This window comes from Lissotriton vulgaris, chromosome 3_1 (assembly GCF_964263255.1).
Source record: "Lissotriton vulgaris chromosome 3_1, aLisVul1.2, whole genome shotgun sequence".
Taxonomy (NCBI): Eukaryota; Metazoa; Chordata; class Amphibia; order Caudata; family Salamandridae; genus Lissotriton; species Lissotriton vulgaris.
In genome coordinates this window covers 645,277,193-645,292,534 of record NC_141689.1, presented here as the reverse complement: position 1 = coordinate 645,292,534, position 15,342 = coordinate 645,277,193, and the positions used below count along the sequence as shown (strand labels likewise).

The 15,342-nt window shown below is 47.7% G+C and overlaps 1 protein-coding gene across 1 annotated transcript in view; it reads right to left on the bottom strand.

The window, feature by feature from the left end:
- Positions 1-15,097, bottom strand: part of LOC147726875 (2'-5'-oligoadenylate synthase 1-like) — a 240,015-nt gene extending 224,918 nt beyond the window's left edge. The window contains exons 1-2 of the mRNA XM_086963004.1: positions 14,995-15,097; positions 13,971-14,154 (exon numbers count right to left, since the gene is read on the bottom strand). Coding sequence (XP_086819130.1) covers positions 13,971-14,154; positions 14,995-15,059 — 249 coding nt within the window. The 5' untranslated portion in view covers positions 15,060-15,097. The remainder of the gene's footprint in view (positions 1-13,970; positions 14,155-14,994) is intronic.
- Positions 15,098-15,342: the final 245 nt, after the last annotated feature.

Here is a 15,342-nt window from a genome sequence, read left to right as displayed (position 1 = left end):
CCCTAGACCAGGGTTCAATTCCACGCCTCGGCGGGTCTTGGGCTCAAATAATTTCACGGACTCGATAATTCTCGCTCCGGTGCCTTCTCGACTCACGGGTTCACACTCTGCGACTCTGGGCAATAGCTTGCTTAATCTCCACAATGGCCCCTCGCGGCGGGATGCCTGGCTTTCACCTTGTGGATACCCTGCCGGGGTTATCTCACAGGGGAATACCAGGACGGGTTCCCTATGCAAGCTCCGGGAAACCCTGTGTGGGTAGCTGTGCGCTATATAAGCTCAAATACATTTACATTTACATTACATTTACATTTACATGTGAGTGGACCTATGACCATTCCAACAACACCATAGTTTGAAAAACTTTTGGACATTTATATATATATGGATGGAATGGTAAAATAATAGAGATATCGGAAAGGTCAATGTAACTGATGGCATAACCTTATTGACATTTTAGATGGAACTTATCAAGGCTCCAGATAGCGCGTATAAACTCGGATAATCAACATATGGATGGATTCTAGATTAACAAAATATACTGACAGCACCTTGATGTGTGAAAGCGAAAGGCTTGAAGGTAAGCCTGTAGATCAATGAATGTATACAGATCACCAAACTGAAGTGACTGTCTAGCCATATACTGGGCACAATGCTAATATCACGTCCATATATTTTCACAGGAACAATGCCTAAAGGTTCCTTGATAATTATCGATTCTTACAATACATACTGCTCACCATAAAGTGCTTGGTAAGTGATACTATAGAGTCCTTCTTAGGAATATAGCTTAAAGAAAATTTGCGTTGATGGGCATATTAGTAATAAAATCATTTGAACACATGCAACTATATAGTGGTTGCCTTGAAATTTGTTTTAAAAAAGACATGGGTATCATGGTGTAAGGTGATCGCACGCAGTGGGTGTGCCCTCAGTACATGAAACAATAGAAAATTGATCATGTTATATGAATAAGAACTTGATTGGCACGAGGTGCACGCCGCAATTATGCAGGTGGTGGTGGCACAATTTACACATGTGCATTAGACCTATGTTAATAGGTAATGATGATTTGAAGGTGGCCCATAATGTACAAATCTGATATGGTGCTATATCTTGTATGTAAATTACAGCCTTGAAAAAGCCCGCGGAAGGCGAAACGCGCGTCGGCTGTGACGGTTGTGACAAGAAAAGAATCAATAAAAGAACATTGAATATCAATGAACACTGTGCATTTATATTTGTGAATGGAAAGAACATTTGAAATATTGGATTGACGTGGCCGGATGCCTATTGGATAAGAGTGACTAAAAGGGATGTGCACTGGTGTTTGTTTATAAAATATATATATATATATATATATATATACATACATACACACACACACACACACCCACACACACACACTTCCCAGGTATGCGTGGACCTCTGGTGTGTGGCCTGATTACCTGGGGTGCACATACATACCAGTTTTTATTTATTTAAGTAATTCAGTTGCAGTTGACACCAGAACGGCACTCCAGGCGAACCTTCGAATTGTAGTTTTTTCAATTTCAATATTTGCGGCAAAACATTAGATCACCATGACGGTCTCAGACGCGTTTTGGCTTGGTAAGCCTTTTTCATGTGAAAAAGATATCTTAACTTTCCTTAGGTCTAGCCATTTTACAGACGTACATATATATGTGTCAATATTTTAGAAGTTAGCATACCTTAACTGTGTACAGATATTTAGCTCGGGCAGATATGCTACCCTTGCAAAGATCTCTTAGCTGAACCAAGCAGCGTACTTATATCCCATGTCCTCATATTTTACATCTCTGCACTTTGCTCAGCCTGTTACTGTCCCAGAGTTTACAAAAATTAGTGCCTCTTTGTGTTGGTAACTGCTAGATCCTTTATAGGAGCACGTCAATATCTTTTCAGTGCTGTTAAATGTAAGTTCCCATCCAAAGAATGGCTCCAAGTTTAATGTGTCAAGTCCCACCACAATAGTTCTCCCTGACTCCTGCACGTGGGTTGTTGTTGTCAGATAGGCCTTGGTGGTGAACAGAGAAACCTAAAACACAAATAGAAATACACGTGAAGGGAGATCACAAACACAGCAATGCAGCGTGGAAAAAGGGCGGGTTTATTTTAGTTGCCCACTGTCGTATTGTCTCGCCTGACCCTGGTGGTGGGACAGGGCAGGCGGAGGCGGAAAGGGTGGAGCCTGGAGGGTGGGGGAAAAACAAGGGCAGTTCGGGCGTGACGTGGAGTAATAAAGAGCTAGTCAATGAAGCTCTTGCGTCTGTGTTTTTTCTTTGGGGGCCAAACCATGAAACTGGCGACGAGGGTGGGATGGCTGTGATCCACCACTTCTGCCCCCTCACCGCCGCACCAGCTGCCAAGGATGCGGCTGAAGACTCGTCCATCGGGTGCCTAGGAAAAAAAGAGAGAGCACGAAGAGCGACCCGATCGGAGCAGCGGTCGACAGAGCGCCCTAGAGGAGGAATAAAGCACAAAATCAAGGGTGAATCCAGCCCAGTGACTATCCTTCTTGAAACCACAGACCTGCCAACTAATAATGCTGCATGTGAAAATTCACGTCCTCCCCGGCGGCCATCTTTAGGTCAGGCGCTGTGCATAGAATAACATTGACTCTTACTACGGTGGCCATTTTGGAGTCAGGCAAATAAATTAAAAAACTACAAATCTTCAGGAATAAAGGCCCGTACGGTCTGTTGAGACCACATCCCTGCTCACCAGGTCAGTGGACCATAAGCGTGGAAGGGTATGCTCAGACATGAGTCCCTTGCTCACTGCACCATCAGGATTCAAGCAAGCCGGGCCGAAGACGGCTGTAATGCCAGAAACTGGTCCCCGGAAGCTTGTTTCCTTTCCAGTTAAAGAATTGGCTTGGTAGTTTGGTCTGCCCTGTTCCCATGATGCACTGGGCCAGGGACAGACTAATTTGCATGTAGCCAGGTTCTGAGCTGGGATGGTGCAGTGAGCTAAAAAACGGTGATGGATCAAGCCCTGATCTGTTGACTGGGTACGAGTGTTCTGCTTAATTCAGATACTCTGTCCATCACCACCCCCCTTTTCTGAATCGTTTTGTCCACCACAAGCGTGGAAGGGTATGCTCAGACATGAGTCCCTTGCTCACTGCACCATCAGGATTCAAGCAAGCCGGGCCGAAGACGGCTGTAATGCCAGAAACCGGTCCCCGGAAGCTTGTTTCCTTTCCAGTTAAAGAATTGGCTTGGTAGTTTGGTCTGCCCTGTTCCCATGATGCACTGGGCCAGGGACAGACTAATTTGCATGTAGCCAGGCTCTGAGCTGGGATGGTGCAGTGAGCTAAAAAATGGTGATGGATCAAGCCCTGATCTGTTGACTGGGTACGAGTGTTCTGCTTAATTCAGATACTCTGTCCATCACCACCCCCCTTTTCTGAATCGTTTTGTCCACGACAAGCGTGGAAGGGTATGCTCAGACATGATTCCCTTGATCACTGCACCATCAGGATTCAAGCAAGCCGGGCCGAAGACGGCTGTAATGCCAGAAACCGGTCCCCGGAAGCTTGTTTCCTTTCCAGTCAAAGAATTGGCTTGGTAGTTTGGTCTTCCCTGTTCCCATGATGCACTGGGCCAGGGACAGACTAATTTGCATGTAGCCAGGTTCTGAGCTGGGATGGTGCAGTGAGCTAAAAAACAGTGATGGATCAAGCCCTGATCTGTTGACTGGGTACGAGTGTTCTGCTTAATTCAGATACTCTGTCCATTACCACCCCCCTTTTCTGAATCGTTTTGTCCACCACAAGCGTGGAAGGGTATGCTAAGACATGAATCCCCTGCTCACTTCACCATCAGGATTCAAGCAAGCTGGGCCGAAGACGGCTGTAATGCCAGAAACCGGTCCCCGGAAGCTTGTTTCCTTTCCAGTTAAAGAATTGGCTTGGTAGTTTGGTCTGCCCTGTTCCCATGATGCACTGGGCCAGGGACAGACTAATTTGCATGTAGCCAGGTTCTGAGCTGGGATGGTGCAGTGAGCTAAAAAACGGTGATGGATCAAGCCCTGATCTGTTGACTGGGTACGAGTGTTCTGCTTAATTCAGATACTCTGTCCATCACCACCCCCCTTTTCTGAATCGTTTTGTCCACCATAAGCGTGGAAGGGTATGCTCAGACATGATTCCCTTGATCACTGCACCATCAGGATTCAAGCAAGCCGGGCCGAAGACGGCTGTAATGCCAGAAACCGGTCCCCGGAAGCTTGTTTCCTTTCCAGTTAAAGAATTGGCTTGGTAGTTTGGTCTGCCCTGTTCCCATGATGCACTGGGCCAGGGACAGACTAATTTGCATGTAGCCAGGTTCTGAGCTGGGATGGTGCAGTGAGCTAAAAAACAGTGAAGGATCAAGCCCTGATCTGTTGACTGGGTACGAGTGTTCTGCTTAATTCAGATACTCTGTCCATCACCACCCCCCTTTTCTGATTCAACATGTCAGTGGAGGCCGATTCCACGCGCACAACTGCCACTGGGTCTGCCCAACAAGCCCCACAGCCGAGTCTGATGCTTGTGGGAGTATCATACCTGCGCCCTCCGGAGCCTTTGGAGCTGACGTCCGGGAAAAGCATGGGGCCCAAATGGAAGAGCTGGGCTGAAGACTTTGAAGATTTTAGGACGGGGTCTCAGGTGCAAGACTCTAAACAGGAGCTGATAGCTTTGCAAAACTTGATAGGGAAAGATATTGCGCAGATCATTAAAGAACTGCCTGCTGCCAATGCCGCCTCATATGAAGATATAAAGGGAGGTTTAGACCGTAAATTTCTCCACAAACGAAACCTCGGCTACGAACGATACACGTTCAACCTTGCCTCGCAAGAAAAAGACGAGCCAATGTGTGACTTCATTGCCCGCATCCGGCGCTTAGCCCGATAGTGTGAGTTGGACACTTTCAACACTGAGGACGCACTTCGTCTGCGCATCATCGAAGGATGTCAGTCGGAATCACTACGCCGCCGATTACTAAAGAAACACTACACACTCGAGGAGATAGAAGAACTAACCTGCATCAATGATCAACCAGAAGAACACGCTAAGAAGATGGAAGCTAGTAAATCCGACAAGAAGGAACAAGCTCTTCGAATACAGTCCCACACCGATTCAAGGCGTCGTCCCGACCATAGCAAATCTGGAAGAACGCCAAAGCCTCACTGTGCGACTTCTTCACGCAACGGAACTCGAAACAGTCAGACAAGCAGACCGGCCTCAAAATGCTACAGATGCGGCCAACACCACCCACACTCAGGCTAGTGTCCCGCCATAGGCCAGCAGTGTCATCGCTGTGGAAGGGAAAACCACTTTGAAGTAGCCTGTCAGACGCGACGGTCAGAAATGAAGCTATCCAAGTCAAACACAGAACCCCGCCACCATGCGAGAGCGGTACGAGGAAGAAGAAGCCGTTCATCCTGTTCATCAAGATCAAGCACTCAGTCAGTCAACTCCTACCGGTCCAGGAGGTCGAATTCCTGGGAATCGTCATCTCTGACACCCATCTCGCAAGACAGCGATGAATACGTGTGCATGGTGTCAGATCCCAACCCCTTAAAGAAATACCCACGATTGAATTTTCAAATAGGGAGCGACCCCGCCAAGTTTGTACTAGACACAGGAGCATCACTTAACTATATTTGCGCCATGGAATACCAAAACATGAACCCTCGGCCAAAATTGGACCCTGCAGCTGTCCGAGTCTACACCTGGATGTCTAAGAAACCATTACCGTGTCTGGGACAGTTCCGCACGACTCTGACTTATAAGAATCGACAAATACAAGCCCACATCCACGTGATTGAAGGTCCTGAAGCGGTGGATTGCCTTCTCAGTTTGCCGACAGCAGAACGTGTCAAGCTGGTTGAACTTCTCTACACAGTAGATGACTCCCGGGACATTCTTAACAAATTCCCGAAACTCTTCAAAGGCCTCGGGAAGCTTGCCCAGTTCAAAGTCAAACTACACATCAACTAGCAAAATACCACCGATAGCACAACACCACAGGAAAGTGCCATTTCACCTGCAACAGGCAGTGGATGAAGAATTGAAAGATCTGCTGAGAACAAACCACATTGAGCGATCTACAGGCCCTACTCCCTGGGTGTCACCAGTGGTAGTTGTGCCCAAGAGAGGGCAAGGCAACAAGGTACGCCTATGTGTAGACATGCGAGCCCTGAATACAGCTATTGAGAGGAAACAACATCCTGGACCCCACATCAGTGATATGATAGCACGTCTTAATGGGGCAACAGTCTTCTCGAAGCTAGATCTCAATAAAGGATATCACCAGCTGGAACTGCACGAGAAATCCCGATATATTACTACCTTCCCCACCCATCAAGGCCTTTTCCGATATAAGCGTTTGAATTTTGGAATATCCTCAGCTGCAGAGATCTTTCAAGAAGCTATCCGCCGTGTAATCCAGGGCATTCCCAACGCTTTCAATTACAGCGACGGTATCCTGGTCTTTGGGGAGAATCAGGCAGAACATGACAAAGCACTGGACTGAGTGTGCCACGCCTTACTCAACGCTAACCTCATACTTAATCCAGACAAGTGTGAGTTCCACAAGTCCACACTAAAATTTGACTGACATATCTTCTCCAAAGATGGCATGAAGCCAGACCCAGAGAAAGTGTCTGCCCTCGCGGACACTCCACAGCCAAAAGATGTCAGTGACCTCCATTCATTCCTGGGGATGGCGAGTAACTGTGCCCATTAAATTAAAGACTATGCCACCATCAGCTACCCGCTCAGGGAACTCGCTCGCCAAGGACATCAATTGCTGTGGTCACCTGCATGTGAACATGCGTTCAACAAAATCAAGAAGGCGGTGAGCACTGCTATCAACCTAGCATATTTATACACCAAAAGAAAGACTGAAATCACCATAGATACCAGTCTTGTAGGTCTGGGTGCCATCCTGGCACAATACGATGATGAAGCGGACCAGCGACACGTTGTTGCGTATGCGAGCCGCAGTCTCACTGACATGAAAAAGGCTTATTCTCAGCCTGAAAAGGAGAGCCTCGGGGTTGTGTGGGTCTGTGAACACTTCCACTTATTTGTGTATGGGAAGCATTTTACACTCATCAGCGACCACCAGGCACTGATCACTATCTTTGGCAAACCGCGGGCGAAGATGCCCCCATGGATAGAAAGATGGGGCATACGTCTGCAAGACTATGTCTATACCATTGTCCACAAACCTGGGAAAGCAGAAAACCCAGCGGATTACATGTCACGACACCCACAAGCTCAAACACAAGTGCGATGCTCCATGGCAGAGGAAAACATCCATTTTGTCATTGACAATGCATGCCCTCCAGCAGTGCCGCTAGACGCCATTCGTGAAGCATCTACTCAAGACGTCACCACTCAAGCCATCATGAGCCGAATACGCACCAACTCGTGGAGACACCTAGATGATGCCTCACAAGATACAACTGTCGATACTCAAGAACTCACGGCATTCAAGCACGTCCAAGAAGAATTATCAATCAGCACGGACGGCCTACTACTGAGAGGGGGGAGGATAGTCATTCCTCAGAGATTACGACGGGGTGTTATCAACCTAGCCCATGAAGGACACAGAGGAGTGGTGGCCACGAAGAAAGCGATACGGGAACATGTCTGGTTCCCGTCCCTCCATCAGATGGTGGAAGCCACACTCAAAGACTGCGTCTCATGCCAGTTAGTGGGTCGAGACGAACCACCAGCGCCATTGCAAATGTCTGAGCTACCAGATGGCGTGTGGCAACAAGAAGCCATTGACTTCTTTGGTCCGTTAAAATCCGGAAAATACATTATCGTCATCATGGATAAATACTCTTGGTTTCCCATTGCACATCAGGTATCGTCCACCAAAGCAACAGCTGTCATCCCTGTCATCGTTGAAACATTTGCAGCTTGGGGAATCCCCATGGTGGCGAAAACAGACAACGGACCAGCTTTCAACGGCCATGAATTTGCTGAGTTTGCAAAACATCTAAACTTCAAACATCGGAAGATCACCCCCTTGTGGCCTCAAGCCAACGAGATGGTCGAAGGCTTCATGGGGACACTCAAGAAAACCGTTCAGCAAGCAGAACTGGCACACCGCGACATTCAGCAAGCGTTCAATGAAGTGCTGTGAGCATACCGGACCACCCCGCACAGCACCACGAACCAATGTCCTGCCACTCTGATGCTAGGGCGAGTTCCCCGCACTCGGCACCCCACCTCGGATGCTGTCATACAATCCCGAGCCGTGACCACCGATCATGATACTCTGGTAAAACTTGACCATGAAAAGAAGTCAAGAATGAAGGACTATGCTGACCGACGCAGACATGCACGACCAATGGACATTCATGAGGGAGACTGGGTGCTAGTAAAGCGCAACAGGAGAACAAAAGCAGACAGTCGCTACCTAGCACACACCTTGCGAGTTTCCAACCGGAAAGGGATGATGATCACTGCTGAGTCTGAAGGCAAACGGATAACAAGGAATGTGTCCCATTTCAAAAGATGCAACCCCTCTGTCTACACTCGAACTCAGGACCCAGACTCTGACACGGATTTGTCGAGTCAAAGAAGCAACAGTGATGGAGCGCATCGCAGAACATTGACTCCTGAAGGTACAAGGGACCACAGTCCATCACAACAGGTGCGGACGAGTCGTCCAAGAAGAACAACCAGGCGTCCCTCGATCAGATGGTGGAAGCCACACTCAAAGACTGCGTCTCATGCCAGTTAGTGGGTCGAGACGAACCACCAGCGCCATTGCAAATGTCTGAGCTACCAGATGGCGTGTGGCAACAAGAACCATTGACTTCTTTGGTCCGTTAAAATCCGGAAAATACATTATCGTCATCATGGATGAATACTCTTGGTTTCCCATTGCACATCAGGTATCGTCCACCAAAGCAACAGCTGTCATCCCTGTCATCGATGAAACATTTGCAGCTTGGGGAATCCCCATGGTGGCGAAAACAGACAACGGACCAGCTTTCAACGGCCATGAGTTTGCTGAGTTTGCAAAACATCTAAACTTCAAACATCGGAAGATCACCCCCTTGTGGCCTCAAGCCAACGGGATGGTCGAAGGCTTCATGGGGACACTCAAGAAAACCGTTCAGCAAGCAGAACTGGCACACCGCGACATTCAGCAAGCGTTCAATGAAGTGCTGCAAGCATACCGGACCACCCCGCACAGCACCACGAACCAATGTCCTGCCACTCTGATGCTAGGGCGAGTTCCCCACACTCGGCACCCCAACTCGGATGCTGTCATACAATCCCGAGCCGTGACCACCAATCATGATACTCTGGTAAAACTTGACCATGAAAAGAAGTCAAGAATGAAGGACTATGCTGACCGACGCAGACATGCACGACCAATGGACATTCATGAGGGAGACTGGGTGCTAGTAAAGCGCAACAGGAGAACAAAAGCAGACAGTCGCTACCTAGCACACACCTTGCGAGTTTCCAACCGGAAAGGGATGATGATCACTGCTGAGTCTGAAGGTAAACGGATAACAAGGAATGTGTCCCATTTCAAAAGATGCAACCCCTCTGTCTACACTCGAACTCAGGACCCAGACTCTGACACGGATTTGTCGAGTCAAAGAAGCAGCAGTGATGGAGCGCATCGCAGAACATTGACTCCTGAAGGTACAAGGGACCACAGTCCATCACAACAGGTGCGGACGAGTCGTCCAAGAAGAACAACCAGGCGACCTGTTCGGCTCATTGAAGAACTCTGAGAGACAGTAAGGATTATTGTACGAAAGGGGGAGGTGTTGTATCATCTCGCCTGACCTTGGTGGTGGGACAGGGCAGGCCGAGGCTAAAAGGGTGGAGCCTGGAGGGTGGGGGAAAAACAAGGGCAGTTCGGGGTGTGACGCGGAGCAATAAAAAGCTAGTTAATGAAGCTCTCGCGTCCGTGTTCTTTGTTTGGGGGCCAAACCACGAAACACACATTTAAGACACCCATGAAAAGCTTGTCATAAGGGAGTGACACCTCGAAAGGGAGTGTAAATGTTTGCTCATATTGTTGGGGTGGCAGGGAAGGGTCACTAGGCTGGCTCAGCTGATGCAAAACTTTATGGAAATCTCCACTTAACCCCCTCCTACCCTCCCGGCAGTCCCTGCTGTCCTGACAGACACTCGGCAAGATTTCATAGATAACGCAGCTTTCAGCATAAAAGGCTTAGGTTGAGAGTTTCGTAGTCGCCAAGAGCAGCCCGGACACTTGCAACTTGTTAGTAGACCACAATAATACCTAGGTTTTTAAGAGTCTGACTGTAAGTGCACAAAAAACAGCCTCTGTTCTGTTCTATTTGTGAGGACAAAAGGGGGCTTGTTCTATAACTAAGAGGGACGCCTTCCAAAGCAACAAGACTTCTTGAGACATTAGGGGTGCCTGGCTTTGCTTTCCTGGTGAGAGGCTGTTTCAAAGAGGAGTGTGTGTTTTAGTCAAATGAAATTAAAAGGAAAATAGAGAAAGCTGCAGAAATTAGATTTTATCACATGGGGAGGCGGTCCTGGCAGCAGCGTAGGCCGCCAGCAGAAGAGCAGATACAGCCTCAGGGAGTCGGGGAGCTGTCCGGCGGCAGCAGGAAAAAGTTGCAATCAGCTGAAAATGAAATAAGAAACCTCTCTCATCCACTGTGATTGTTGTTGTGAACCAGTCCTTGCTGCTGGATCTGTTCCAGTGTCTTCAAGTTACACCGGGAGAAAGTTAGCCCATTTCCCAGTGACCGGACTGAATCCCGGATGCAGATGAATAATGGTAGCTGAGCCGGCGAATCCCCGTATTTCATGCACTCACGGCCACAGCAGAGAAGCCAAACAAGTTTAAGAGAGTTAAGTGAAGGTGAGGGGAGATGGGAGCATGCGTGTGCAAATCCAATGCCAGGAACTTGTCACGGTTGGAAAATGAGAAAATACATGCCCGGCACTGCAGGCAGTGTGCGCTAACCGGATACCAGATATCTGTGGCAAAACACCGGTGTCGTCAGGTGCAGACTTATGCCATGCACAGTGGCGTAAAAGAAAACACCACAAGGCTGAGACAATAGAAATAATATGTCTGCAAGGGGACTCCTCAACTGCGAATTTCATTATAGCCTTATAGCCCGCCGTAGCGGGCTATACCGGCTATTAAAGGCCCGCTGAATCTTTAAAGGCCCGAGCCGAAGGCGAGGGACTTTAACGAGACAGCGGGACTTTAATAGCCGGTATAGATCTGCTACGAAGGGCTATAAGGCTATTAGAACATTCTTCCACTAGAGGGCAGAATGTTCTAACAAATTAAACAAAGGGTTCTCGAAGCTCAAGGGGATATAAATCCCCTTTAGCTTCGAGAAGCCTTTGTAGAACATTGGAATGTTGCTCTGCGGGCCTTTACCGGCCTGTAGAAGGAGGGAGTACTCCATTGTCTGCAATGGAGCTCCCAACATTCCAATGTTCTAATATAGATTCAAGCCAGCCCTTTCTTTCTCGCAGCGGGTGTGCCAATATCCACCACCCACAAGTGTGTCTGGTGCCAGAGCTCGCCTCTCACTGCCAAAGGGACAGAGTGCGTGCAAAATACTACGATGTCATCCATGTAGCTACAACCTCTCTCTTTAGAATGCGAGTTAGACTGCACGGGAGAGGCAGCGCCTCGCTCGGGGACCAGATAGCCTTTACGAGCAGGGTTGCGAGGGAGGGGGGTGCTGCTTGTTCTCAGAAAGGGGGCCGAAGCAAAGAGCGGAACAGCGGGGAGGAGAGCAGATGGCAGGGAGAGGGGTGCACAGGCATGGCTGCCCTGGGGCGACCCCGATGCACGAAGACCCCACAGGTAGCAGGAGAGGAGGAGGCAGCATGGAGAAATGGGGAAATTACAAGCATTGCTTAGATTTCCATTGATTACGAGCTCTTGCCATCTGGTGGTTAGATGTGGAAATGTTACAAAAGCACAGCATCCATTTTAAATAGCGAGCGTGCGTGGCTGCACGGCCGTAAAAGTAATTGCGACCAGCTTACTCTCACACGCGCGAAAGTGAAAGAGATCGCGCGTGCTTGTGTGCGTGAGAGTAAGCTGATCGCCTGCGAAGTAGCATTTCTTAAAGCCCTACTAGATGTCTCGGCCGATGTCATGCGCTGGATCAGGCCGAGACCTGAAAATGCATACCACAGAAAGTGAAGCAAGCCCTTTGTTTCTGTAACGTCCATTTTTCAAATGCTGTTGTCAACTTCCCAATGGTACCAGCTGCTCACAGAATGTAAAATAGTTCCTCATGCATTCCAATGATGAACACATCTAAAAAGCGAACAGAAAAACTTTGAAACCAAAATGCTCCAGTGGGCTAATCCAAGACATGATTGCAATGTTGCAAGTCTATGCACAATGGCTCTAAGGCTGACAAAACCCCATTAAAATTAACCCTGGGCAAAGCACTACGCTATGCTCGCGTAGTTTGCGAAGTTTGCGCAACTTGGCCCTACGTGAGCTGCACGTAGCACAGTGCAAACATGCGTAGTGTAGTGCAACGGTCATTTTTTGCTTGCTTGCGGTCCTCAATGTCAAGTTGGCGACCGCGAGCAAGCAAAATGACATCCTCGCGAGACTTTTTCCTTGTTCGCGATCGCGAGCATGGAAAATAAACCTCCCGGCGAGATTCTAAACGTGGGGAGGTCAGGTTTCTCATTGCGAGTGGTCGCGCATGCTCGCCACCGCTCGCGATGAGAAACTACCAGTCCGCGTTAAGAAAGCTGCAGCTTGAGTAAAAATCTACTTGAGTGGCAGAAAAGTACAGCTCACACTGTGCAAGATGCCGTTTTCAATGATTGCACAGTGCCGGATGCTTTTCCGCACTGTGCAATCATTGAAAACGACATCTTTCACAGTGCGAACATGCTACTGCGCAGTTCGCGAAGTGCTATGCATAGCTCGCACAGTGCGAAGTGCGCTTCGCGTAGAGCTACTTCGCAAACTACGCCCACCCCTAATTAAAATAAGTGGAGACCACAATATGTCCTCCACGAATGCCATAAGCGCCATACGGGTCAAACTTAAAAAAGAAGCATATACAGATTTTACTAAAAATTACCAGCAGTACTAAAGGAATTACAAGGAAAATGTGTCCGAAGCCTGAGATCAAAGAAGAACTAAACAACAATCCACAAGGTTATCTGTGATTCCAGTTATTTGCCTCTAAGAACCTGGTCCCTTGGGAGATGCACTGGGGAGAATGCGCCTAAGGCCGAAAGCAGCCATCAAATAGTAATATTCTACTTACAACATGAGTGTAGGGCTTTATTATCCTCTGGGTAAGAACGCTTCACAGATTGGACATCAGTGTTTGCTTCTCATTGGTTTGGATCCTGGTGGTCTGTTGACCACTTTTATGTAAGAAAATGGACGGCCATTTCGCAGTGACAACTGCCTGAATGATATTAACCTGCTCCACGATTACACATAATGAAACTAATAATAATGGTGCGATTGAAGCACTTCTACTCTTTTACTTTTAACGGCTGAGGGCTGTGATTGGCGGTTTGTCTCTAGGGGTTTAAAATCATGATTTCACCAAACACACCCAAGAAATTGTTCCATCATTTAACCGTGGCGCAACTCTGGCCAAACAGATGATTGGTACTTCTCTTAATTCTGAAATGACTTATGTAATAGTATTTTAATTGCAGGATATTTTGCACAAATCTAGAATGCACTGTTTAATGTTAAAGTGTAAATGTTTTTTAAGAACTATTTTGAGCAACTTTTACATTTTTGAATGTCCTTGATTGGAGTTGAATGGTATGCAATGGTTTTAACTATGCAAATAAACTTGATTATCTTAAAGAGTCATGAATTCGGGATCAGGTTAGAAGGTACCCAGCTAATACCATCAAACAAGATTGTTCCGAGCATCCCGGTCTAGAAGTGAACTAATAGCTGTACCTGCTCTTGCTGCCTCAAGCTGTCTTTGCCGAACTCTGCGCCACACTGACCACAGGAAACGTTGCCCAGATTTGCAGCACGGAAGTGAAACTTCAGTCCGAGGGGACTTCCAAAAGTGGCCTCGCATTGTTCGCAGGTGTAGAGTTTAACAGGCGACATGGTTTCCCATTCCAAAGCTTCAGCCCTGCCAGAACACATATCAAAAGCATAAAGGTTATGCATGATGTACACATACAACTATCTACAGTGGGTCATCAAGCACCGTGCTCCCTTTCATCTACAATAATCAATATGAGGAGTCACAAACCAGTGCTTTAAATGAGCAGGTACTGTCCAATACTGAGCACCTGCACCTGTTTACCAGGGTCGGACTGGGACTTTTAATATAGGCCTAGGTCCCAAAATAAAAATGAGCCCCATTAGCGAAGCAGACAGCTAAAAAAATAAAATGGTAATATCAGAAAAATCAACAGTAAAAACCGGGCCCCCTGACAACAAAACTAGTCACAACTGCAAAAAATAAAAAGAAAAGCCAGACCACACAAGGATCAGTCATACCATACCACCTGACACTGCCTAATTGCCGTAGAGGCTAGTCAGAACTTGCAGTTTAATACGAAATAGACAGTACCTTAACTTTTCAGCACAGCTACAAGACATTTAACAAGAGGGTAGAGGCACTTTTTAGGATCAGGCAGGTACTCTGGGTAGTGAGTACCAGCCCTTTTACATTTCCTTTTAAAGCACTGTTGGGTAACTCCGGACCGCATATCAATATTGTTTCAGTTTGAGTACATTTCGCTGGCTACCTTCGCCTGCCATAAATCCCAGCTTCTTTACCCCCTCCCAGAACCTTGCCAGGCCTGCACCGCCGGCCTGCACCCTTCAATCACTACAAGTTCCATTTCCTTGCGCCTCTTCCCTCTTCTCTTTTGCTAATTCCTAGTCCGCAGTTATGCTTGTGGCGTCACGCGACGTGTCTCCTTGCCAGTCTCACCTTTCAGAAGAATTTGAAATGAACTACCTTAGTGTTGGACCTGCTCCTCGAGTCTTCGTGGATCTTAGCGAATCGACGCCATCTTGTGACATTCGCTACAGTACTGTAAATGCTCTTTGTCTTTCCTCACCTGAAGGAAGGGCCCGATAGCTGAGCTGTGTGAATGTTTCTGTATCCCGGATACATGACTTGTATAAAAGTAGCCGGCACTGCAGCTGCCTAGCAGCACCACACCCAGTGCAATGACTCCAACAAGATGCAACTTGTAAGTACACAATAGCAAAGGCATAGTTTGCAGCAGTTCAGATACATCGTTAAAATAAACATGTAACAATTGCATGAGGAGTCTAGTCGGGGTTTTCACGCTAGATTCCG